This window comes from Mugil cephalus, chromosome 19 (genome assembly GCF_022458985.1).
Source record: "Mugil cephalus isolate CIBA_MC_2020 chromosome 19, CIBA_Mcephalus_1.1, whole genome shotgun sequence".
Classification (NCBI taxonomy): Eukaryota; Metazoa; Chordata; class Actinopteri; order Mugiliformes; family Mugilidae; genus Mugil; species Mugil cephalus.
In genome coordinates this window covers 19,024,956-19,051,751 of record NC_061788.1, presented here as the reverse complement: position 1 = coordinate 19,051,751, position 26,796 = coordinate 19,024,956, and the positions used below count along the sequence as shown (strand labels likewise).

At 40.2% G+C, this 26,796-nt stretch overlaps 1 protein-coding gene across 2 annotated transcripts in view; it reads left to right on the top strand.

Moving 5' to 3' along the window:
* si:ch211-196i2.1 (collagen alpha-1(I) chain) overlaps positions 1-26,796 on the top strand; it is a 95,888-nt gene that overhangs the window by 62,073 nt on the left and 7,019 nt on the right. For both annotated transcript variants that reach the window (XM_047568935.1, XM_047568936.1), the window contains 36 exons: positions 100-153; positions 1,361-1,414; positions 1,762-1,806; positions 2,180-2,233; positions 3,750-3,794; positions 4,860-4,913; positions 5,678-5,731; positions 5,818-5,871; positions 6,681-6,734; positions 7,812-7,865; positions 12,453-12,497; positions 12,973-13,017; positions 13,905-14,012; positions 14,190-14,243; positions 14,354-14,407; positions 15,451-15,504; positions 15,871-15,978; positions 16,626-16,679; positions 16,773-16,880; positions 17,014-17,067; positions 17,219-17,272; positions 18,229-18,282; positions 18,380-18,433; positions 20,024-20,131; positions 20,289-20,342; positions 20,456-20,509; positions 20,696-20,749; positions 22,502-22,555; positions 22,882-22,935; positions 23,022-23,075; positions 23,222-23,275; positions 23,619-23,672; positions 24,094-24,147; positions 24,262-24,315; positions 26,129-26,146; positions 26,391-26,444. In XM_047568935.1, the coding sequence (XP_047424891.1) occupies positions 100-153; positions 1,361-1,414; positions 1,762-1,806; positions 2,180-2,233; positions 3,750-3,794; positions 4,860-4,913; positions 5,678-5,731; positions 5,818-5,871; positions 6,681-6,734; positions 7,812-7,865; positions 12,453-12,497; positions 12,973-13,017; positions 13,905-14,012; positions 14,190-14,243; positions 14,354-14,407; positions 15,451-15,504; positions 15,871-15,978; positions 16,626-16,679; positions 16,773-16,880; positions 17,014-17,067; positions 17,219-17,272; positions 18,229-18,282; positions 18,380-18,433; positions 20,024-20,131; positions 20,289-20,342; positions 20,456-20,509; positions 20,696-20,749; positions 22,502-22,555; positions 22,882-22,935; positions 23,022-23,075; positions 23,222-23,275; positions 23,619-23,672; positions 24,094-24,147; positions 24,262-24,315; positions 26,129-26,146; positions 26,391-26,444 (2,088 nt within the window). The remainder of the gene's footprint in view (positions 1-99; positions 154-1,360; positions 1,415-1,761; positions 1,807-2,179; positions 2,234-3,749; positions 3,795-4,859; positions 4,914-5,677; positions 5,732-5,817; positions 5,872-6,680; positions 6,735-7,811; positions 7,866-12,452; positions 12,498-12,972; positions 13,018-13,904; positions 14,013-14,189; positions 14,244-14,353; positions 14,408-15,450; positions 15,505-15,870; positions 15,979-16,625; positions 16,680-16,772; positions 16,881-17,013; positions 17,068-17,218; positions 17,273-18,228; positions 18,283-18,379; positions 18,434-20,023; positions 20,132-20,288; positions 20,343-20,455; positions 20,510-20,695; positions 20,750-22,501; positions 22,556-22,881; positions 22,936-23,021; positions 23,076-23,221; positions 23,276-23,618; positions 23,673-24,093; positions 24,148-24,261; positions 24,316-26,128; positions 26,147-26,390; positions 26,445-26,796) is intronic.

The window sequence follows — 26,796 nt, the reverse complement described above, 5'->3', positions numbered from 1 at the left end:
TAATGTTGTATTACATGTACTTGTACCCTGGGGAAAGAGGGTGCCTGGTGAGAGTGAAACACAAGATAAGCTTGACTGGTTTTATATTTCTTCATTCAGGGCACAAATGGTGAAACTGGCCCTCGGGGAAAAGAAGGCAGCCGTGGGTTAAAGGTCAGTGGGGATTTGTGTGCCTGAACACTAAGACATGTCAGATGACTTCATATGTTAATCCAAACGCTGGGTTTAGCTGTGAAACATTAGAGCTTCAGTGGCCTCCTGAATGGAGAGTTAACAAAGCAACGGTCATTTCATATAAATATTTAATTGAAAAAACCCCACCAGTAATTTATGAAACGGTTATTCTGAAGCATTCAAGCCAATGTGAATAGTCAAGTGAAAGAAATTTAAACTGTATAACATTGAGCCATTGAAGCCAAAGCAAGTAGAGCTCCCCCTGGTGACTAACTGTAGTATAGGTCATAAACTCCACCTCCTCCATGTTAGTGGATGGGACTCAGGCCAAACTAAAACACTAAAATACACATCAAATTTTTTATTTTTTTTATTTATTTATTTTAGGAACGCTTTTTGGTATTTGCATATATACACTGTATATATCATGCGTAAATATATATATACACTGTATTCATAAAGTCTGGTTTAATCAATTTAGACAGAAAATAACAACTACATTGATCACAGGGAATGTAGAATCTTGAACAGATTTCGATGATGGGATTTTGATGAAACAATTTTAAAACCCATCCTGTAAATCCATTATCTTGTTTCGCTAGTGACTCCAAGCTGTTTTAGCCATTTGTGAATGACAGCGGTATGTTTGTTTTTATGATGTGTGTTATGTTGACATTTTTAGGGATCACTGCTATGTTTCCCTCTAAAATGAAGTTAATGGATGGTCTGTTAAAACACAGCAATTTAATATTATGTTTCAATAAAACTGGTGTATCAGGACTGATGCAGCAGAGGCCAATGTATCCAGACTTTGTGTTTGGACTATGATTGAAGCACTGTAATCATGCATCTGCGCAAGTATAGTATAATATGAGGCAATCTGGACATCTCTGTGTATTTGAAAATGCATTTGTCAAACAAAATGGGATAGTTTAAGATGGACTTTGATGCTTAGATAGATAGATATACAAAAATATACATAAAATGAAATTAAAATAAAAAATACAAAGTATATATACTATAATATATACATGTAAATGCAATGATATAGATATGATTTTATGTTCTAATGTACTGTAGATGTATGAATATTGCATACAGCATATAGTGAGATATATAAGATATGTAAATGTAAGACATATAACGTGCTGCTCAGTCTCAGTAAATAATATATTTTTCTTTGAAGGGGAACAGAGGATCAGATGGACGTAACGGCAAACCAGGACACAGGGGGAACAAGGTACAACACAATGCATAACCTACAGTCATTAAAGGAGCGCTCCATTACAAATTATATGTGCGGATACACTCACCGTGGTTCACCATGTCCCACCAGTCATCTTTTCTAAACGGATTCAGCCCTTTCATTTTGTAACTCTACTTTATGTTGTGGCCCTCGAGCTGGGCTGTAGCATATCACATTTATTTATCCCTACGTTTGTTTTTAATGTTATTATCGTTGTCTTTAATGGCATACTTTGTTTATTTTTATTAAGGCAGTTATGTTCCTCCAGAGTAAAGTTTATGGGCATTGCAGTATCAGTTACAGTATTTCATACTGATCTCTTCTTCTCTTATTTTTTCCAGGGTTTGACTGGACAAAGGGGCCCGCCTGGCCTACCGGGCCCATCGGTAAACTTAAAGTCTATGACTTGTCGTAGCTTTGGTTCAAAATGCTAAAAATACTGCAATCATTTATCACTTTGTATTACAATTGAAATGTATATCATCTATATAAGCAAATCTCCATACTTTTACCAGTACTTTTTATCAGCACATCCCAGCAGATCAGGTCTGGTTTTATTGGTCTGTGTTTAAGGCTCATTCTTTCCTGATACATGTTGTTGGGGAACTGTTGTGAGTACCTTGGTACTCATATGTCATACTGACCTGCCAGGAGAAAAAGTAATTTTCAGATGTACTGCACTTCAGAAAGATTTCTATGGGATGAACAGTTTGCATGTGTGTCTTTGTGTGTGTCTGTTTTTTTGTTGTTTCCATTTAGGGTTTGTCGGGGCCACCTGGACCAGGGGGAGCAGAAGGAAAGCCTGGTACACAGGTTCCCATTCTCTATCATATTTCAATCCCATCACCTGAAAACACTGTATCTATGTGTGTGTGTGTCTATGTTTGTGTTGTCCTGTCTCATACATTTTATGACACAGGTTTTGTCCCAGTTTTGTGTTCTCCAGCGACGCTAAAATGAAAACTCTAGCCTTCTTTAATATTATATGTCTGCTGAATGCAAATTTTAAAACGTAACATTCTGAAGGACTGCTGAGATGGAAATGCCCTAAATCTGTCAGCAACAGTGAGTCCCAGGTGGAGCGAGAGGTACTCTTGTGTGATCGTTGTGGGCTCAGACAGCAGGAGGCACTGTTTATTCAGTACAGTGCTCCTGTGGTAACCTGTTCGATAAACTGTGTGGAGCTCATGCTTTTTCTCTCCAATTTAGGGCATCGCTGTATTTTATACTATACATCAGACCGGCACAATGTCGTGGTAGCGTTTTATGTAAAATAGCAGAACAAAAACCAAATAATTTAGTTTATATGAACCAAAGGCACTATGTCTAGTAATTACATGCCTCTCAACCTGCTATAGAACTCTCAAGGTACATAGAAAAGCTGAATTTGACCTACCTTCGGCCACGTTTCTTCAGTCTCCCGACATGGTGCAGTGATCTCACTCAATATGCAGAAATGTTCTAGTTCCATCCTCCATTAGTAGCCCAACCCCTGCTCAACCTAGGCTTAACTTTAGACTATTTAGAATATTTCTTTTAGTTATTAAAGAAGATGAGCTACACATGCTTGGTGCCACTGTCCTGCAGCTTGCTATATATGCTATGGCTGGCAGACATATGCACTACTTACATTAAGATGACAGAAGATAAAATAAGACAATCCTTTTAAAATAATCCTTCAATTTACCCCTCAGTGAGAAAATGACCTGCAGGTGTCGACGTTTAAAGTGTTAAAACTGTTTTTCCATTGCGTCTCTATAACCTAAATTAAACTAATGGGGTAGTGTAACACAGGGGACTGGTTTTACACACTTGTGAACGAGAGGCGCAGATGCCAAGAAAGCTTGGGGGCGTAAAGATCTCTCATTATCTGGCTCTTCTCTGCCTTTTCGAGATGAGCTGGTGCAACCGACGGTGTCGCCGGGCACAGCCGATGGTTCCCAGCCCAAAAAGGCATTCGAAAGCCTCCAAGTCGGATGAAAAACTGTGCGATCCTGGCAATGAACTACACAGCAACTCTTTGGCAATTTAAATGAAACTTGTGCCCAACAGTCTGTGCTAGATGATGCTAGTCTGATGTATATTCAAAGAATGTGTTTGACCTGACTGTGATGTCGGTTTAATCCTAACAAGTTGAAATCATTGTCGTCTAGAGTGTATTTTTATGCTTCTCTGTTTAGTCGTGTCATTATTTTTTAAGAAAGCGCGCAGTAATAATGATTAACCTCAATAAATAAATAAATAAATCAATTAGATGAGCTCGCACTCTTATCGACCTCTGCTGCTAGGAAAGATTGCATTGTCTTTGTTTTGTCTGTCTCTGTTGCAGGGTCCCTCTGGAGCACCTGGCAGCGCAGGCAGTAACGGAGCGCCGGTAAGACGGTTAGCCGCAGAACGACCTCAGCAGCTCATGACATCATTCCTTCAACTCCTCTCTTTTTTGGCTTCTCGCCACGGCCTGCAGGGTTTAACAGAATAAAATCACATTGTTACAGTTTTACAAGAGAGCCCGGGATGAAATTATGGAGGACTTTATAGGTGCGTGAGCAGGCAATAAATGAGGCAACAAACACTTAAAAAAAAAAAAGTTTTACAAGATAGAGCAGAGCCTGCTACCAGCCAGTGAAACATATCAGGTGTGTTTACTCAGCGTTTGAGTCATGGCTGTGACTGATGCTTACGCATAATTAATCCAATCATTCCCGACACGCTGAGCCAATATGACGTTGTCGATCAAATTACGAAGCATTAATCTGCTGCGGTGACAGATTTTTCTGCAAAAGCTGGAAAAGCTGGCTGAAAATTTTTGCTCCCATTCAGTTGCAGGATCAGCCGAGCTCTGATGTTGGGAAATGAATTGTTTTTCCGGTTGCAGCCACAGGGAAATCTTCTTTACCGCACCTGCTCTTCTGCACAGATGGAGTGTTGTGAGACCAGCAAACGGGTCTCTACCAAGCGTTTACTGCAAAGTTAGAACTGCGTTTTTTGGTAATTCAATGAAAACCACACGCAGACCAACTGTTTTATGTTAATTCTCTTGATCTCCTGAGAAAACTAGATTTAATCTTGGAGAGCTCCAGATTAAGTGCTGTTGACTAAGAAGCTTTCAGAGTCACCAGTTTATTGATCGCCCAAGTTAACAGTTAAAAGAGTCTTAAATAAAACTCCTAATGACCAATTCTTTATGCATACTTAAATTTAGCCTCATAAATCTGGTTTAATAACGTGGAAACTATTAAATACCCAATTAAACCACTATTAGTAAAATACTAAACCCACTAAATTAAACTAATAATTCAATTCAATTCAACAGCTCATTGTATGTCTGTTAATTAGAGGAAACAAAACAAAATTTTTTCACTTATATTAAACAGATTTGCTTTTTTTTTTTTTTTTTTTCTGGTTGCATCTTTCATTTCCTCTGCTGCAACTTTTCCAGGGTTTTCAAGGAATTGCTGGAGAAAGAGGACCAGACGGGCCACCCGGTTCTCTGGTAAGCTTCGTTATCATTCTACGGTTGTGCCTTTTGAAAGACTAAAGGCTGCACAAACAGTATGAAACATAGTTTTTCGGTGGTGTAGTAGCCAGACATGAGCTGAAGTTAGTGTAATTTTGCTGCACGTGTGAGGCAAATATACTTAAGTCAACAGGTTTTATTCAGAGCGAAGACACTTTTCCTTGGTGACAAGATGTCACAGAGTGAGATCTGTAATGTTGGATGTTGCCAGCTATTGTTGGCCAGTGACTAGCTCCAATGTTTGAGCTAATGGCACGGCCGCACTCTACTTTATTTAAACATTGGAGCACAGTGATTAACTAAGAAAAATAAAAATAAAAGATTACCTCGGCCAGGCAAACAGAATTAAAAGCTAAATCAGTGAAACCACACAGCTGCACGGATAGGAAATCGTGCCAGCAGCAGTCAAAGTTTTATGGATTGCAAACACAGGGCCCAGTCCCAGCCCTACCCGTGAGGCAACTGAAACAAAGGCAGACAGAAGAAACAGGAAAGCGCATATGCCACATTTTGTGTTAAGCAAGCGAGGCTAGCTAAGCTAAATAAGACACACTGAAGTTGTCTTAATCCAATTGAAATCATAAATGATAGTATTTGCAAAACAACTCCTTAAAAGGTATGTCTTCATTCATCCTCACTTTCAGTGGGCTGTATGGGCTGATGTAATGCATACAGGTTGCCTGGTAACAGTATTGACAAGTACTTGCGCTCTTTGGTCATGGTATGTTTTTACCTGACAGGGGCCACCGGGGAAGACAGGGCCTCCAGGCTCACCAGGACCCACTGGAGAAAAGGTACACTTAAATGAATTGGTTTCACATATGTATTTTTTCATCCTGTGTATAGACGTATATATTTCATCTGTATGTATTTGTCTCAGGGTTTTACAGGGAAGCCAGGCATGGAGGGACCCCAGGGCCCAGTAGGCATGTATGTAAGTGATTCTTCAGCTGGGTGGATACAAGGAATGCACCTGCACTACTTTTCACTGCATTACATACTGTATGCCAATACATGAACAACATGCTATGTTATTGCACATCAAGACTCTGGATAGGCTGGTGGAGAGTGAGTTCACTATAGTTAATTTCACTTTTATCTGAGTAACTCATAAAAACAGGCATATGCCTTCCTATTATTTTTTCCCCCCTGTTGTTCTTTTGTTCAGTAACATAATAATTGCTATATATAATTATGTGACCTCATTAAAAAGCTTGAGCCAGAAGGAGCCAGCTTAATTTAGGGTAAAGGCTGTTAGCAGGTAGCCTGGTTCTCCAACATTAAAAACCTCCTAGGTTAAAATCAGAATATATCTCACATGCTTTATTTATACAAAGATCAACATATAGAAATTATCATTTGTAATTTTATTGGGTGTCCGATGCTGTTACTGCCCAGGCAAGCCTTTTATTGAGCCTTCTCTTTCTGTTTTCAAACTTTATGCAAAGCTAACAGCTCGTGTAATTGTTTGCAAGTAAACCATTAAGCACAATTCCCAGACAGCTGAGCACCATTAATACGATTGTAATTGTTCCCATCTCTCACTACTCAAACCACTTATTACCTATTGTAAAAAGACTGCCCGTACTCTGTAAGGCAGGAATATTCCACAAAGGTGTTGTTTACCATTTTAGAATTAGCTAACAGTGTCTCTTCAGCCCAATGCTACAGTCAAATGCTGTGTAGTGCTGCATAACCGTTTGTGGCATTGTTTGATAGTTAATATTCCCTACTACCCTTTAGGGTATCCAGGGGACTATAGGCATGCGTGGACCTCCAGGTTTCATAGGAGAAAGGGTAAGTTCTTCCTTCTGTCGCCTATCACACCTCATCTAATTTGGACAAGACGAATGTTTCCCAGATGTTATTTTAAATGAGCACAGTCACTGATGTTACTGTCTGTGGTGAAATGGTTTCTCATTAACATTTTGACAGTGTAGGTGAGTGCAGACTTTGTAAATGTTAGAGTCGTCTGTGAAGGTTGTCGGTCATCTGGGCCATGGTATATCCAAAAAACAAAGCTGAAACAAGGGACTTTCGTCTGAGTATCTTCTTCAGTTCTAAATGACCCGTGAGGAGTTGGGGTTTTAATGGGAACACTTTGGGACGTCGCCAACCTGAAAGTGGTTTGTAATGTCTGTAACGACCCAATATTTGTAATTGGTGAATTTAGTTTTGATCTGGCTTTCTTTCCCCAATAAATGGTACTCTAATGATTTATTGTGGGGCAGTCTCAAGTATCCCAGTCTATTTTCAATTTAACATAGAAAATGTGGAAGTTGTTTGTGGTCCTTTGTCCTTAAGGTGCAGGTGGACAACTAAATCCTGAACAAGGACGTGCTCTTTATTAAATATTCCCCTGGTGTTCTCTGATATTCCAGTTCATTACATTTACATGCACATGAAAAAAGTGAATTATTGCCATAAGCCGACTTCAACTGGACCATTTAAGTGCAGGTATACATGTTACTCCAACTGAAATCGGAGTTCTCTTTATCCGATTAAGCCAGATAATGCAGATAATTTTTCCGACATGTATCCGCTCAATCAGACTTTTAACTGGATAACACGTGTGCGCATGCACCAAAACTGCTGCGCTTATGTATGACCCCGGAACAAAAACATCCAAGAAATCCAGTGGGAGGAGGACACGTTCCCGTCAGTTATTCGTTTTTCTCCACTGTTTGTAAACTGGGACAATAACTGCATTCAGAAATTTCAAGCATAGCTCGATTAACAACAACGCAATTTTTCTCCTCTTGTCGTGTTGTCTTCCTGTTAAAGGAGTGAAGATCTGCCTTTAAGCAAACAGGGCTACAACATTAACTATGACAAACAATCCCAATAATGTTTTATTCTTTTCCTCTTCACCAGGGTGAGCCAGGTTTACGAGGTTTACCTGGACCCGTTGGGAAACCAGGCCCCGCAGTAAGTGTCTTTATATTATTCTATTTCTTAACTTCCGACCTCTGGGAACTCTTTGGGGTATGTGAGATGAGGATTGAGTAATTTACAGCAGATTGGATTAAGACAGCAGCTATGATGGGGTCACACCAAGGAGGGCTTGGTAAATAAAAATAGACTAGAGATGGACTGCAAGTTTATGGAGGCAAACAGGTGGCAGTGATTGATTTTGCTGGGGCTTCAGGTAGGAAACCTAATGGTGAAATGAGTGAGACGGCAGTTTACGGTGATAAAAGACGAATAGACTGCTCCTCTAGCTCGGCCCCTGCAGTTCAGATCGAGTGCCAGGTGGACACTTCAGATCTACAGTTTGCATTTGCCCTAGATACAGTCGATGTCACCATTCAATACCAACATCTTTTTAATAATATATATTCATGTAGGGATACTTCCTGACACTACTGTGTCTCATATCATTGTTAATTAAGGATGATCACTTGTAGACTTACTTATAAACAGGGGAATGCAAGAAAGGGTTTGAGATGTGGTGTTTTGGAAGGTAGTGAGCAAAGTGCAAACTTGAAACCACAAATTTAACACCCTCATATTTAAAATTAACACTTGCTCAGTGTTTATATGGGATAAACAGATAAAGAGTTCATTTAATACATCTGAAACATTTAAAGTTAAATAACAAACTCTTACAGAGTAAAATATTAACACAATGGATGGACATCGGTCAGTGGGTGACAATAACTGGTTAGCATCACTGGTGTCCTTAAATTACATTCTAGTAAGATTTAAGATGTACACTGTTAATATAACCGTCCCATTATGTTCAATATTCACACCAAAAAGTACTTCAATTTAAAAGCTTTAATTTTCCCATTTAAAGAGCTTCACATTACGTTTAACAGACTCTACATGAGGCCTTGTACGACAATACCCATAAAAAACTGAGTCAGCTTATAAGTGTTGCTTGCTTTGTACAGTGCAGCTGTCTGGCGCAACATGAATGAGTTTGTACCATAAGACATTTGGACATCAGAGGCCTTAAAGTAAGCAGTACAGCCTCCATTTCTTAATTTCTTGGGTGAATACAAACAAAGCTGCCAATGACATGATTCGCTGGCATGGAAATGAGCTTCCTATCCATCACAACACAGCAAGGCAGTATTGTCCCTCCCGGTTTATTAAGTGTTCTTCTATGCTCCTGCATGATAGTTCATGTCCATTCTTCAGCAAAAAATAAATAATATACACCTTAACATACCTTGTAAAACACAACTATGTGGTCCATGGCCCGGGCTGCAATGATCTTCATTGTTTTCCTTTTAGTCACATTACTTACTATAGGTAAGTTGTAGGTATGATCTCAATTTACAATTTAGCATCTATTTTGTCGCATTCAACCTTTAATCAAACACCTGTGATGATTCATAATAGTCCTGATTCCTAGCAGACTTCAGCAAACTCTTGAGCGTTTGTGCACATTTCCTCTATAGGATGTGCACCACTGCTCAGGAACAGACAAGAAAAAAGTCATTTATTCAGTTATGCTTGCTTTCAACCCAGCACCTTCCCTTATTTGTTTTTGGATGCATGTGTCATTGCATCTTTTTTACAGGAACAGTAAATATGTACCAGGCCTTTAGTGTCCAGCAGCCTTAGAAACACAGAGTAGATTATGTTGTGTGATTCATCGGGACCGTGGATGAGGTGTTGTCTTCACCCAACAGGCTCCTATAACATGCCCTCCCTACACCCTGTGCACAAAAACAATAAGCAAATGTATATACATATATACTTTTTTTTTCACTACTTGCCTGTATATATGTATATACATATCACACTTTGCCTTACGTTTTCATTGTGACAATCTGACATGTGAAGTTCATATTTTAAACACCATAACAAGCCTTAGCTCACATGGGACAGTTAATTCACTAACACAATTTGAAGAGCAATACACAGATGTGTGTATCTACAAAATGACAATATTTCCACAACTGCAACCTGCTGCTGCACAAAGCAACTGATGGTGTTAGTAAACAAAATGTTTATTCGGGATAATGAATCATGAATGTTGTCTGGTTGTGGAAAAAGATGTCCAGTGAGCGCACAGTGGTGTTAGTGTTAACGATACACAAGAGACGGTGGTGTTAGATACGGTCAACTCTGAGATTTTACTCCTCCGGCAGAGGATTTAACAGCAGCACAGAACTCATTCTGTTAAAATCAAGTCCAGGATTGTCAACTCTTCACTCCAGCTTGGCCTAACACTGTCATTTTAAGACTTGTGAATTTGCTCCTCCCTGCAAATACGTACTCTATCCACAGAAACTGGAATCATGTCAAAAGTCTCTCCACCAAATAAATCAGTCTTCTACTCACTTATGTGGTTGGTTAAGTTTAGGAATAAGAGAATCCCGAAAGTTAGTTTCGGTAATGGACGTGGGACCATTTTCTGACGGTCGCAGTCCTCCGTGCAGTGTCATTGCTCACAGTCTTTGCTCACTCGCGTGGCTGCCCACTGCTGTGGCGAAATCCATCAATCTGTCATGGACTGAAGTCATACAGTACAGAGTGGCTGAATTTAACCAATGTGAGTCTGAACACTAAATACAGAGTGACACTCAGGACTTTGGTTCTCGAATGCTTTAGAAGCCACACTCATAAAAGAAATAGAAGAAATTAAAATCTCAGATACATAGTAAATATAATCATTCTGTACGCTGTCCTTAAAGCTATGACAATACAGTTACATAAAGGTTCAGACACCAAAACACCTGATGGTGTAGGCTGACTATGTCTGGGTCATTCCAGTTACACTAGAACACATAGGACAGACTGCAAGCAACGGCCTTCTAGCTTGTACTTTGTGAGCCTGCATGAGATGAAATCTACATAGCAGCAGGTGACAGAGGTCTGCATCTTGTTTTAAAAAGAGGCTCAGTGGTTAGCACTGACGCCTCCCAGCGAGAAGGTCCGGGTTCCTGTTCAGCTCGGGCCTTTCTAGGTTTCAGTTTGCATGTTCTCACTGTGTTTGCGTGGGGTTTCCTCCCACCTCCAGAGACATGCTCTTTAGGCTAATTGATGACCCTAAATTGAGTGTGAGTGTGAATGGTTGTTTGTCTTTGTGATAGGCTAGCGTCCTGTCCAGGGTGTACCCGGCCTATCGCCTGATAACAGCTGGGTTAGGCTCTGGCAACCCCTGTGACCCTAGTGACATGAGATGAGATGAGAGGAAAAAGTGAAAACCCAAATATGACTAGTTTATCTGGGGCATGTATTAAAACCAAGTACACTTACTGCAGACTTGTGTACTTGCAGGCGTGTAGGACATAAAGGTGAGTACCTAACAGTGACCTTACACTCCTAAAGCAGCTCACCTACCCATTAGCCCACAGCTGCTGACTCAAATACAGCTGCTAGGTTATACATCCATAGGATTTAGCTTTAAAACGTCCCCCTGCTCTTGCATGCGCTTGCTTGGGCAGTTCAGTGGTGTTCACCTCACCTCACCTGCCTGGAACACTGGTGGCTCTCTGGGCTAGGTACCTCATGTGCTCCCGCACTATGGGGGTGGGCATGAATCCTCCCCAAAATGGGCCAAGCTGTTCTTTCATTCCTTCAGTCTGTGCCCTATCTGTGACTCGGCTCCTTTAATGGGACACATTCATCTACCTGGATTCCCATCTCTCCAGAGATCTACACACAAACCCTCTGGATTCTTTTAATCCTGAGTGAGGTGACAGGAACAGCACAGGGTCCTTCACTCCACCAGTTCCTACAAGGACCACATGCTTCCCTTCTCCATCCTTCCACGTCCTCTGTGTCCTTTATTCCCCCCTCTATTTACTGAGATGTAGCACTGTCCTCACTGCCTCACAGGTCTTTCCACTCAATGAAGATGAACAAAGTAGCTTCCAGGGAGGGCCGGTGATGGCCACACACACGTACTGAAATAATAAAATATTCAGCTGCAAGAATAAGAATAACTGCATCAACCTCATACAGTGTTGACAAATGCAAAAAAAAAAAAAACTCAACGAGTGGGGGGAATTACTTCAGAGGAAAGGAACACGTTTGATTGAGCTCTGTTATTCACGCAATGTGTTTTGATGAGTCAGTCACTACTTCCACTTCCAACTTCCTGCAGCCTGATGTTGGTTTTAAAAGCAGCAATGAAGGCAAGTCAGCTACCTAGTACATTCACGATGAGCCTAACCTGAAAACAATCAAAGTATGCATAATTAATGGTTTGCAATGTTTGCCTGCAAGAATGCACTTCAAAAAAACATCAGCATTGTTTGGACTCAGCGGCAGAACTGAAGCCTTGAATTTGTGAAGCTCCTTGTGGGAGGGATAGGGAAAAGTTTGTATATCAATACTGTTAAATACTGGAAAAATATCCTGAATGGTTAAACATGGATCTCTGTATTGTACATTACAACAAAACCAATCCATAGAGGACTTACATATAATTAAAAGAATAAGAAAAAAATCTTGCAATTTTTGAGCCCACGCAATAGCCTTGAATCTCTTTTACTCACTCCTCCTCTAACACTGCTCAGACACAACATGCCCTGACTTGTTGTTCTTTCTCAGGGTCTACGAGGTCCTCTAGGAGAGAAGGGACCCCGGGGACCTCAGGTGAGAACATTTAACAGGAGCGTTTGTGCTCTAAATCGGAGAGAGCTCAATGTTTAGCTTCCCTCACATGTTACTGGTGCAGTAGAACTGGGATGTCAGATGTGATGATTCAATTATTAAGATAATGAAGAAGATAATTACGTATTGTCCCTTATAATATCCATTTGTGAATCAGAAAATATAATGCATGACACAATTCGGCAACGAACATCATTTACAGGTTAGTGAGTGCTCAGAAAGAAGGTGAATGAAGCAATTAAAGGCACCTTTTGTGGAAAATGAATTAATACATTAATAAAATGATAAATATTTATCATTTCTAAATGCAACTTACAGTTACTGTTTTTGTTGTTTTAGTATTTCACTAGCATGCTGAACATCCCAAACATCCATACGAGGCATAAAATAACCCATCAAGCACAAACTGATAAACTCACCGGCGTAACCATGGCATATCCTCTGTTGTTTCCTACAGGGTCGCCATGGAGATGAAGGACTCAAAGGGTTCCAGGGTCCGCCAGTAAGTGAAGTTTATAGGACTGTATTATTACTAAGGCAGGATTTGAATGGTACCACCTATCCAGAGTAAGAAGCCTGTGGTGCTTTAAAGTTTTTTATATTACTTTGTCAACAAATCACACCTAAAGGGTTATTCCAGTATTTTGGCAGCACTATTTTCTCATACTTCTAGTTATAAATGTTACCTCTGTTTCACTCAAGCAAATCACTTCAGATCACTTTAGAGCAAAACCCTAAGGTCACGATTAAATATCAGTACTAATGAATTAGATAAAATAGTGTACATTTGTGTGGGCAACACAGTGGTACAGCACTGACGTCTCACCACAAGAAGGTCCTGGGTTTGAACCCACCAGTTGGCTGGGGCCTTTCTAATCTCCCTGTGCCTGCGTGGGTTTTCTCCCACAGTCCAAAGACATGTGTGCAGTAAGTGGATGTTTGTCTCTCTGTCTTAGCCCTGCGGTAGACTGTCCAGACCTGTCCAGAGGTGTAACCTGCCTCTCTACAGCTGGGAGTGGCTCAAGCTATAATGAATAACGAGTGTACAGTTGTGGTGATAGATAATGTGTGCTGATCTTACATAAAATGTTAAATTAATTCATTATGTCCCCATAACACAAGCAGGTATTACATCATCCACAGTTTATAACACATCTGAAAAGTGTCAGCAGTCGTTCTCTCTACGGATGCATAAAAACAGAAGTAGAATAGTTTTGAAACCTGCTACTAGTTTGTGTACAGTGTGTGTGTTTGTTGTTTGCATGTGTGCTTGTATGTGCATGTCTAATATTTGTCCAATGTCTTTTTAAATTGACATTGACGAACCATTGATTGACAGAAGTCAACACTGACTGATTGTTATTGATAAAAAACAAATGTGATTTTTAGGGGCCTCCAGGTCTCCCAGGTTCTAACGGCGCAACTGGAAAACCTGGACCCAGGGGAAGCAAAGGGCCCCCAGGAGCTCAGGGGCCACAGGGGCCAGCAGGAATCCCAGTGAGTGGGTACCTACCATCGACTGTTTTTTTTTTCTTTGTGTTCATGCCACTTCTTGTAGCCTGGAAAGATAAAATACATCTTTACCTTGATTTCAATATAAGCATTGGAATCCTTCACTGATCCATTACAATGGAACGGCACATCTGACAAGCGTGTTTTGTTGGGTCTCCTCAGGGCCCACAGGGTGATGATGGATTATTAGGTGCAGCAGGGGAAAGAGGACACCAGGTAAACAACACTTCACATAACAGTGATGCAATACGTTTGTTTCAGTGTGAGATCGTTGTCCATGAAACGTGCATGTATGTTCAATTACTGAACTGACACCAAACTTCCAGGGCTTAGCTGGACCACCTGGCAATGAAGGACCACAAGGAAGAGATGGACAACAGGTTGGTATAGTGCTGATCTATTTAAGGCTTTGTCTTATTGTTGACATTATGAAGTAATAGTAAACTATTTCTAAACTGAAAATAATATTTTATAGGGCAGCAAAAATATTACCACATTATTAATATGGAACAATTTTAATTGCAAAATGAACAACATTAATACAACAATTAATAATAATTACACATACATTGAAATTGATAATGCAGCCCTTGTTAGAGCAAAACAGCAAAGCAACAAGATAATGATAATAATAATATCCCTCTTGCACTAAGATGAGACAATGCACTTGGTTGCATCACATTCTAGTCTGAAATTTCCCTCGGTAGGTAAGTCATGAATAGTAAATTAGATTTCATTTTTAAAAACTTACTATTTTATAATAAGTCCTTTGCATAGTGATGCACTGTTCCTGACTTAAAGAACACTCTGGGTTCCAACTCTCCAGCTCCAGCTTTTTTGTAGTTTGCATGTTTCCCTGTATGTACCTGCATTGGGTTTTTTTTCTGGGTGCTCTCCCTTTTCTAACATACAAAACACATGCTGGTTAGATTAACTGGTCATTCTACACCGCTCAGTCATAAAATTATGACCACTAAAAACCATTGACCACCTTGTAACAATTCAGTGTTCTGCTAGGAAACATTTGGACATGGCATTCATGTGGATGTTAGTAGATGTGCCACCCACTTAGACCAGACCTGACTAGACACCCCCAACCCATAGTAATGACACTCATTGATGGCAGCAGCCATCCCCAGCAGGATGCAGCCTGACACAGACACACACATAAATATGGTTTAGGAACAACTAAAAAAAAAAGATGAAGAACAGCATAAGGCGTTGACCTGGCCTCCAAATTCACTAGATCCCAAACTGAGCAAGTACACAGACCCACACAACAGGACACCCTCACAAGGACCACGTCCATTCTCTGATGAGTCACGACTGTTTTGCAGGCACAAGGGAGACCTACACAATATTTGGAAGGTGGTCATAATGTTATGTCTGATCAGTGTAAATTTTTAATGTTTTGTCTCATTAGGGTCAGCCTGGACCAACAGGAACTGAGGGCCCCCCTGGAAGGAAAGGAGACCAGGTCAGTGAAAACAGCATCACTCATAAGTCCTTGCAGTACTGTTTATTCAGTCCACGAGTTACTTTAGGTAATTAGTCTATCCTTCACATTCATCCAAGTGGTTACAGGAGGCCAGTTGTAGTTTTTACTTTCCTATCTCCACATTCATTTCAAACTTTTTTTTTTTTTTTTTTTGCCAAATTGATCAACCTAATCATCTATGGATAAGAGACACTTGAGAGAAGTTTGAAGTACAATACGAAGCACAAGAAATGCTGAATCCATTTTATGGATGTGGAACAGTCTGCAAGTTGATACATCTAACCAAAACCCTGTTACCAATAGCTATTTCTAATTTCCTGTCTTCTTTTGCATCACGTTTGACAGGGAGACTTAGGTTCTTGCGGAAAACCTGGTCCTCAGGGGCCCTCAGGAGAGAGAGGGCTTGTAGGCACAAAAGGCCTACAGGGACCACCTGGACCAATCGGCTCAGAGGTAGGTGTACGTAGCTGCTGTTTACTGAGAGATGAGCATCGCCTTAAATGACAACAGACACTGTGTTTAGCTGCTATCTCATTGTTGATATAGCACCTCTACAGGAGGTGACTGAATTTACCTTCGCTCTGTTTTCTTCGTGGCATCACACAAACAATCTATCATAAGTCTGGTGCCTTTTGAAATACACGTAGAAAATGGATTGAAAGGCATTCAAACATCTTTACTGTAATGATGACAATACTTATTCCAGGGTCCTTGGAGGGTTTTGAAATCTTGGTATCATTTCAGCACTCACTGTCTTTACTCAGCTTCATGAAATGTTTGTGCAATCTGTAAATTTATAATCCACCTCGGAAGCATCTGAAAACAAAACACCGTCGCTCGAGTCTCAAATTATTCATGACACTAGCAGAAGAAGCGATTGCTTTTTAAACGACTTCCCGGCTTCATTAAAGTTTTAACTGTTGTATTGAGAAAAAAATAAAACGTGGGTTTGGTTTTTCCTTCTCCTGGGCTCAGGGATGATGGACTTTAAGACGCGCAAACAAAATCGATCAAATTTAGTTTAATGTCCCAGCAGCGTAAAAATGAATGAGGTGTTCTGGTGAAACTGCTCAACTTCTAACCTAACGTTTCTTCTGCAGGGTGAGGTCGGGCTTCCAGGCGAAGCTGGAGATCCAGGACCTAAAGGGGAGAAGGTAAACATTACCTCTTGGAAACGGAGGTTGAAGTTTGACATCGTGGACATTGTGTGGTGTTCCTGATCAGACTGTGGTTGTTGTTGTGGACAGGGTGAGGTGGGACCTCTTGGTTTGTCCGGTCGGGAGGGCTCCTGGGGAGCCCTTGGAGACAATGGTAACAGAGGCCCAAAAGGAGAGAAAGGCCACATTGGACTGATGGTAAGTCATACTCCTTGATAGATTTTCAGCAGCCATGTAAGAAGTGCGACTCTAAACCAATTTCTTTACTTACATTAAAACAATAGTCCATCGATTACATTGTCCCTTATGTCATGTTCGTCCTCTTGAACAGGGTGAGCCGGGACCGATGGGCGACGTGGGGCCTGTAGGTCTGGCAGGGTTACAGGTGAGTTTATTTTCACACTGTATTGATGATATTGATCATGTGCTTATCAGACCCCTTTTTGTATTAACCTTTATCAATCTCACTGAAACGCTGTTCATATATGTATTGATGTGTAGTTATGTTTGTGCTGTTATTTGTTTGCTTATTTTAGGGAATCGCAGGTTCTCGGGGGCCTCCAGGGCCCGATGGACCACAGGGAGAGAAGGTAATGCACAATCAAAGTTTCGTTAAAAAAAAAAAATAACAAAAAAAAATAAAGGATTTGAAAGGAGATGTAAAAATAACCCAAGCCAAAATAAGATTATTTTATTTTATTATATCTTTCGTTTTACTTGCAGTTCTTAAGAGTGTTTATTTTATGTGCAACTAAGATACTGTAACCAAGAAATTTCCCTTGAGGATCATTAAAATATTACTAAATATTATACTAAAATATAAAACATGGTTTGTTTAACACGTTTGGGTTAACTTCCTGATCCCATATGTGTTCCTTCATTGTTTTTTGTGTTTTTATTTTTAAGCTGTGCACGAAAAGGTGTATCCAACTTTTGCCTGGTGCTTTACTTCAAACAGTGCTGTACATGCTCATAGTTACCTATAAGTAGACACATAAACTTTAGTAAATGTAAGGATTTTGGGAAAAAAAAAAAAAAAAAAAAAAAGATTCTTTAAATTATGTTGAACTGATGTGCTGCCTACAGCATTTTTTATTTATTCATAATCTTTCAGTTTGTGTTAATGTTTAGGAAGCACAATCACAGGTACATATCTGAATAATTACTCTGTTATTGTGAAAAGACTTCGTTCCATGTTTGATTAAGAGGTGACTGCTGTAAATTTTTAATGATAGGACATTTAGTTTGCTCTTTGATGAAGGGCAAAAAGGGAACATCGTAAAGTTTCCTTGATTAAGAAAATCATTCAACCCCAGAAGACAACTATCTGTTCAAGGTCATTTTGTGAACTGCTCCTGGTTTCAATCAGTGCAGCTTCTCAGTAATAACCTGACTGAGAGGACCCCCGCCTCAGCAGCCACAGTCTGGCTCATCTCTAATACGCCATGTTTTTTTAGCCCCTACAGGACTCTGATTGAACCTAATCAGTTGTATTATAAGAAACTTTAAATGAATTGTATCTTAAGGTCTTCACACGTCTCTCTAGGGGGAGTCTGGGCTTGTAGGAATTACTGGACCTCCAGGGGCAGGAGGACCTCAGGTAAATATTTTATTCTGTCTGAGGTGTTGTTCAACACGCCGTGCTGTACAGCTATGTGAGAAGAACTCATCAATTGTGCTGCTTGCTTCTTTCACAGGGAATAAGAGGACTACGTGGTGCCAGAGGAGACTCTGGGAGACTGGGACCACCTGTAAGTGTCCTAGTATCAGGAACTTGATCATTTTCTTTGGTATTTGGAATGGATATTAATAAATCATTCCCAGTTATTCTCACACCTGCACGATGAAATGATTTAGATTGACAGATATCTGCAGTTCTAAAGCTATAGGTGAACGTCCGTTATACTCACGTCCTTTACAAATGAGTTCTGCCGATACATAGACACAAATACCTCTACAGTCCTACAGCCAGTCAGAGCCATTTTACTGGATAAAAATTCTGCTCCATAGATATCACATGATGGGAATGACTAGGTGGCTGTTACTCTTCTGTCCATTGTTACAGGTGATTTGATTGGTGCGGCAGTCCATTCCAACCATAGGGGTTTCAGGGTTACTCCAGTAAGAGTAGCATTACTTCAAAGTAATATTACTCAGGTACAAGTAAAAAGTAGTCATCCAAAAAAATACTCAAGTAAGAATAAAACATGATTTGGTGGAAAAACTACTCAAGTACTGAGTAACTGCTTGATTGTCATGGGTGATTTAAAAAAAAAAAATTTTTTTAGAAATGATGATCAGGCAGACAAAAGAATAAAATACTCATGTCATGTCATGTGACTGCACGGCTACTTCTGATTGGTGAAACACAGTGGTAGATCTAGTAGGGGCATTTCTTTGGAAAAAAAATATCTAATGAATGAATCTTCTTCATAAATCTAGTCAAGTAAAATTTAAAAATATGGTGCAGCATGTTTTTTTTTAATTTTTTTTTTATTTTTATTAAAGTTAATCCAGTAGTCTAAATGAAAAGGAGTAATGTAACTCATTCCTACCCACCTGTGGTGCCAGGTAACTCTTTTCTGTATTAGCAGTGTGGTAGCGTGAGAAATCTGGTATTTCTGGTGACGTACCTGCACTGGGGCACTGGTAGCAGTATTTTATTTTAAGTATTTTATGTGAGAGCTGAAGAGGATAGTAACATAGACTGTATGGGTAGTAACCATAGCAACGGAGATGGATTAGTCTCCAGCAACTGGGAGTACATTGTACTCAATAATGGGTAAAAAGTGTCATGAAAGTAATTATTATTTATTATAAGTTCAGCCATCTCGGGTGGTTGGATATAATTAAGGAAAACCAAGTAAGCGTCCCAAGAAATGTTTCTGATGGTACGTACAAAAAAGAATCTCTGTGTTTAAAGGAAGACTTATTGTCTCAAATAGAAAGGGATGATTAACAAGGACAGGGCAGATTACCAAAATTCAGCTTGTCCTTGTTGGAGAGAATTAAAGAAAAGAAGAGAGAGAAAAAAGTTCTGTACTGTTCCTTTGAGTTTTAGTAGTAATTATGTATCATGGGTAGGTGATGCACAAAAATAGATACTGAGTTAAGGCCACATCAGGTGGTAATCCTGTTTTTCTCACGTTGTCAGCGATTCTCCGCTCAACTTTAGTCATCATAAACAGGATAACTGTGAGTGTGGCTCTTTATTTGACCTGATGTTCACAGCGCTGAAAGGTTTGAAAGTTCAGGTGAAGTTGCAAAAGCACTAGTGAAAAACAAACACAAAAATGTTGACAGGGCGCCTGTATCATATTTTTATGATGTCTGAATGGCAGGGTGCAGTCGGACCAGGTGGAGCTCAGGGAGACCAGGGAGCCAAAGGGGAACCTGGGACACAGGGACTGAAAGGAGATCCAGGAGCTCCAGGCCCACCAGGAGAACAGGTTATTGTGGATTAGTGTCATATGCATTTGCTGAATAGCTAAATATTATCGCACCTAGATGAATGGTGCAATGCACCACTAACAAAGTTCCAAATGTATTTCTATTGTTTGGTTGTGTGCAATAAACCATCAAAGTTAATATTGATTACTTGTGCAGGGAGAAGAGGGTCTTCCAGGAATCCAAGGTCCTCCAGGTCTGCCAGGGCTTGAGGTGAAAACTGAAGACTATATGTATTATCAGTGACAATGTTTTTATCTTTTGTTTTTTTCATTCTATGTTTCTCTAACTTTGTCACTCGTCGTGTCTCTTCCTTTTCTTTTTAGGGGCCTCCTGGAGACATGGGGCCTCAGGGTCCAAAGGGTCCTACAGGAGCTCCGGTAAGTATTTGGATGTGTACAGCACACAAATACAGCAGATAATGAAATGATTGTGATGTCTTCAGCAGCTGAGTTTAAAATGCAGTGTTGCAGCCATAGGCAGTGGTAAATCATTCATTACAAACCAGTGCCTGCCTTGCACGTCTGAAAGCAAGAAGAAAAAACGTCAACAATTTTGTTTTGTAGGGAGCGCACGGTAAACCAGGACCTGAAGGAAATCAGGGTATAAAAGGAGAGAAGGTAAGATCCTCAAATTAACCTGACTTTTTTTTTGTTTTGTTTTTTGAAAGAAAGATATATATTTAAATATAGACAGGCGTCTGACCTTATCTGACCTTAGCATGAAGAATGCTCTTCAAATATATAGTCTAAGATGATCTAGAGTAAAGCTCTAGTGTGATGTGTTTTTATACTGCTCGTAGCATGAGCAGGCAAACAGCGGGGTACACTTTTTTCCTGTGGATATATTGCAAGCGCTAAGCTCACTGACAACCAAACGCATTATTTCTCCTCTGACAACTCAGTAATATCAGTCATGTTGCCAGTTTAAAGTTTTTAATGTGAAGCTGCTGGAGAAATGATCATTTCTGCATTAGCAGCAATCTATGAAGCATTAGCAGTATCTCAGTACAAAAGTTTTTTTTTTTTCAGGAATGTCTCCACAGACGCACGATTCCTGATTATGCAAATGTATAAAGGTTTCAGTGCTAGCATCACATTTGTGTGTCTTCTGATGATACATGGTGGCTTAGCAGACATTTATCTAAGTGAAAATCATCAACATTGCCACTTTCAAATATCTGATTATCCAAAGAACGGTGGAGGGCTAGGTTATCCAGCTGCCTTACTAATACCGTGAAGATCACATGGAGCTGAGCTGCCTTGTTGTGTAAATACTGTAGATTAAAGGTGTCAAAATCATTTTAGTTTAGGGGCCACGTTCTGCCCTGTTTGACCTCAAGGGTGCCGGACCAGTACCACAAATATTTCATTTTACTGCAAAGAAGAACATTATAAAAGTGTTTATATTTAATGAACTGCAGTATTGCAAAGATTTAGTTGACAACTGCACATTTCTTAAGAAAAAGAAGCATATATATCTGTACAGTTCTGTGTCTCAGTGTTGTGTTATGTCCACAACTCTTATTAAAACTGTGTGAAACCTTGAAATAGCAGTTACTTTAACTGGAAAGATTGCAGTTAACGTCTGCAATGTAGTTTTTGCAGTTTTTTGCAAATTCATCCCGTGGGTCAGATTAGACAATCTGGCAGGCCATTTCTGGACCGTACGTTTGACATCTATACTGTAGAGTTACACCACTGATGTCAGACTAACTCTACATGTCAACATCAAATAGGTCAGTTATTTTCCCAGCAGCATTTGGGTTTGACTGCCGGAAGATGACACATGGTTTTAGTTTCAGTTTGGGCTCCAGCTCAGGGGTCTTCAACGTTTTTCAGGCCAAGAACCCCCAAACCTACTATACGTGTTCTAAATGAATATATATTATCATTATCAATTTGCATTCTATATTGAGCTATCCCTTATCCCTTTACTAAAATGTGTTGGATTCATGTTAATGTGAATTTAAAGAAATTTAAATTTGTGGGGGGAAAAATATGTAAAATGTCTAATCAACCAAAGATTTTGCGACGCTCCTGCAGTACCTCCATGGACCCCCTAGGGGCCAAGTACCCACTGTTGAAGACCTATGGTCTAGCTCCATCTACAACATACATGAATTCTTCTTTATTAAACTGAACATGTCTCTTTTTTGGGGCATTGTCATGTTTTAAGAAGGAAGTTTGAAGTCGTTAACAGGAGATGTTAGTTCTACTATCATTTATCTGATATATTTTATATCAGATATTTGTTTTCTGATTGGATACACATGAACAAGATTCAAGCTGCCAATCATCTACTAGTCCAATTAGAATTTGCCCAGAAAGATGCTCATTCCTTTTTTCAGTGATTACTCTTTACCTTCTCAGGGAGATGACGGAATGATGGGATCACCAGGGAAGACGGGTCCAGTTGGAAGGAGGGTAAGACCAGCCAGTGTTTTTTTTTACAGGAGGAAGGCAGGTATAAATACTGTAAAGGTGAAGCAGAAAATCAGTTGCATTGAAGCAAAAGGGTCAATATTGAACGTTTATCTCTGTTTGCAGTACTTGTGCACCTTCGCGAAGACAAAGCTTTCGTTCAGTGTTTAAAACAAGAATCTTTGCTTGTTTGCATAAAATCAGAAAGGGCCAAACACAAGCGCAGCCACCGCATGAACACATTCATGTATAAAACATCAGATGGTTTTGTGTGTGTTCCCTCTTGCTTTCTTTTGCCTCATTGTAAAACATGGCGAACTCGTCCTCAGGGGAAAAGGGGCAAGGCCGGGGCCAGAGGGACCAGGGGAGAAAGAGGACCAAAGGTGAGCTGTGTGGAAGCACGACCGCAGGCTTTGTGTGCTGCAGTTACGATGTATGATCTGACAGGAGATTGTGTCTTGTCTCTCAGGGAGATAAGGGAGATGTAGGCTCAAAAGGTCTCCCTGGATGGTCAGGGCTCATCGTAAGTCACTTTATTTTGGTCTGTCCCGTTCAAAGGTTTAAAGAGAAAGGATCTATAAAGTAACCCAATTCAGTAATAGAGTCCATGTTGTCAGCCAGTGAACTGATATCAGCATATTTTATTTTTTTTTATTTTTTGCCACCAAGGGAATCCAAGGCTTACGCGGAGATCCGGGAGATCAAGGGGAAAAGGGGAAAGAGGTAAACAAGAATTAACAAATGCAAATTGTTGTTGTTCTGTTGTGGTAATATAATAGACAGCAGTGTATTTTATTTTAGATTCAGTTGAAAAGATCACTTCTAATTTAGTTTCTAACTCAAGATAGCTATATCAACTTTTTAGATTTAGTAGTATTCATTGAGGTAATAAAAAGATCCAGCCCTAAAATTAATTTATGAGAATATTTAAGGCTGCACACATGGCAAATAAAAGAGCACAGTAGGCTAGAGCAATTCGGATAATGAGGGAAATGTGCATGCTTGGTGTAGCTAGGCTAGGTTACATTATGGCATCGATGTTTAACTGCAGCCTTTGGGTCCTCAGGGTGAGAAAGGAGACATGGGCCTGCCTGGACCACCTGGAGTCGATGGCAAGAAGGTGGGAGCTGTCATGATTTGATGCGCTGTAAAATGTCATGAACATGAAGTAGAGCAGAGCAAAGAATGAGATTTGAATCATAGTTTTGTCCTCATGACTAAGAAAAAAAAAAGTCCACGACATCTTGAGGCTTATCTCCCTGGTTCTGTTAAGAAGTGTGTTAAATAGTGATGTTCGATACCATCGGTTTCCTTTCCTTGCCAATACTAAGTAAAAATTCAGGCTGGTATCGGCGATACAGATCTGATACTGATAGTTTGTGTAAATACACAAAGTGTCTGGTGAACCTAATAAGGTAGTGTATTTCACATAGACATCAGAGTAATTATTTATTTTAAACAGCAACATCCACGTGGTTATTGAAGCCGTTAGAAGCACTGGAGACATTACATCATAGCTGCCCTGTAATTATGTTTTTCAGGGTATCCGTGGTCCTGTTGGATTGCCAGGTCCAGTGGGCCAAAAGGGAGAGCAGGTACACAGAATTCAGATCAGAGCTTGTTGTCTGTTGTGCTATACAGTAGATTCTTACAATATGTAGAAATGTTTTTACGGTGTTCAACATTAACAGATGGGTTTGGTTTTTTAGGGTAACATTGGTCCACCAGGACGGAGGGGCACACCAGGGATGCCTGGACTGCCTGTAAGTGTAATCTGATTTAAATGTTTACAGTAAACGTGCTGGTGAGAGCTGTGCCCGTTCCCAAGTATGCGTCATCTCAGAAACCCCTGGAGGGAATTTCTTGACATTTGGCACAAACTTTCACTTTGACCCAAAGAGATTTAGAACGTGTCACTGAAATGTCTCTGTGATCCCTGTCTGGCCATGTCTCAAAAACACATATGCCAGTTATGGCCAATATGTCTGTGAAGGTTCTGAGTTATCCAGGTTATTGTACATCCAAAAAATACACTGGAACAACATCAACTGCACTTTTAGGTTTTCTTGAAAACGTTGTACCAATGGGTTGAACTGAGACTTCAGACTTCGGTCTCAGCTTTTGGGGGCCAGACATTACACTGGTGTTGTGAATTGAGGACCGAACAGTTGACCTCCTATGTTCAGAGAGGGACTTTATAATTTGACATAGCTTCCTACACTCCTCTTTCACACCATTTGTCTTCTCCAGCCTTCAGTCCTGGCAGGAAGAGCTGGCTCTTCTGTGTTGAGCCAATGCGCTTTGTGAAGGTGATGCTCAGTCTCCACATTCCTCTCTAGCCTGGTGTAGCCAGATTCAAATCTTATCACAATGTGAATCTGGTAACAGTCATTCGGATTTCATTAGTGGGCAAGTGAAAATACCTCTGCACACAACTCGATCACTCTACAACCACGGAAACAGAATCCAAACATCTCACTTCTCTTTTGTTTTTAACAAATTTAGCTCCCCTGTGTTGAGATGACATGTATGACAACGTCACTGTTACTCTTCTATCCACCACCACATAAAGCTCACCCGAACAATCTGACTGGCCTGGCTCCCAGATGCCGGACCAAGTTGGTGTGGCTTCCGGGCTACATTCATTCTGCCTCAGTGTGTTTGGGGGTTTGAAGTGTACAAGGATACAGCGTTTATTGAAAATTCAATTAAATTTCACACTACAGCCTGGGTTAACACCCTTCTGTTGCTGTGGCGGTCCACCACAAACTCATTGCTTTTGCTGATATCGAGTTTCAGGGGATTGTTACTACACTATGTGAAGAGGCTTCCCGTGAGTCTGAGTGGAGACAGCATGTTTCTGAAATTCTGGAAATTATTCACCGGAATCACACATCACTCAGGTGATAGCTTTCACCAAGAAAATACAATTTATACCTATTAAATTCACTCAGAGTCTTCACTGCATATATGAGCCTGGACAGAAATGCATTTTAACTCCAACTTTACAGCTTGGTGGAGGCTCACAACTGAGAGGCATTAATTTTAACTACGTGCATTAATTTTTTATTGCTTCTCTGTTTGGCTTTTTTCCCTTCTAGCTACACAAAGCTTATACAGGATATACACCTCCTACTTTTCTGTTTTTTTTTTTTGTCTGGAAGATTTCAAGCAGTTCAAGTGTCTCTTAGGTATTTTTTTTTTTGTTATCAGATTTCCTGAAAGATGGCGAGATGGCAGTGACGTGGAACATGTGACGGGAATGTTAATGTTTCATAATAACCCTGTCACTCCTGTAATGTGCAGATTGTTATCTGTCAGCCAGTGACTCTTTTGCTCAACTGTCAGTCTTTTGAATCATTCAGAGCTCAGCTACACATTGCGACAGTGTCTTTGGAAGAACAAAAAAAGGAAAAAGTACTGACTCGGGTTATGAATTCTTTGACGCTGTGGAGACGGGTTCTTAATGCAGCTGATAAAAAAACACTCGGAAGACCTTTGTTGATAAATTTTTTTCAAAGTGTAAAATTATACTAATACCTCTTTTTTTCCCCTCTTTTCTCGCCTCCGTTGCAGGGTTTATTTGGATTAAAGGTATGATATAATCAACTCAAGCACCCCTCACATCAGACACTCATCCACTCTTGCGCACCGCTATCTGCAGGAAACGGCCTGGAGGATTTTTTTCATGTTGATGACACATATAATCATAAAGCTGTCACACAGAATGTAATTGGATCTTGCAGCAATCTGCATTTCCACATGACTGTATTTTAACAGCGCGGTATCCGCAGAGTCGTAGGTATTATATGCTGAATGTATTGAATTCTCTTTGCAGGGTTTGAAAGGCTACCAAGGTCTGCCTGGGCTGCCTGGCAGACGGGGGCTCCCAGTAAGTTTAAAACAGAGGAATGTGCACATTATGAATCAATGAAGCATTTAAGTGCATTAGATACCGTTCACCAAAAACATACATAAGAAGATGTCTACATTGATAATATCACATTAGCATTTAACAGTTTACCTAGTGATCAGCCACAACATTAAAACCACTGACAGGAAAAGTGATAATTTTGTCACAATATAAGACCTCCTCACCCCATAGCACAGACACTGCTTCATGGCAGCAGCCATCCCCAGCAGGATGCAGCCTCACACACACACACACACGCACGATTTAGGAACAACTAAACAAAAAAAAAACATGAAAAATAGGCATTGACCTGGCCTCCAAATACTCTAGA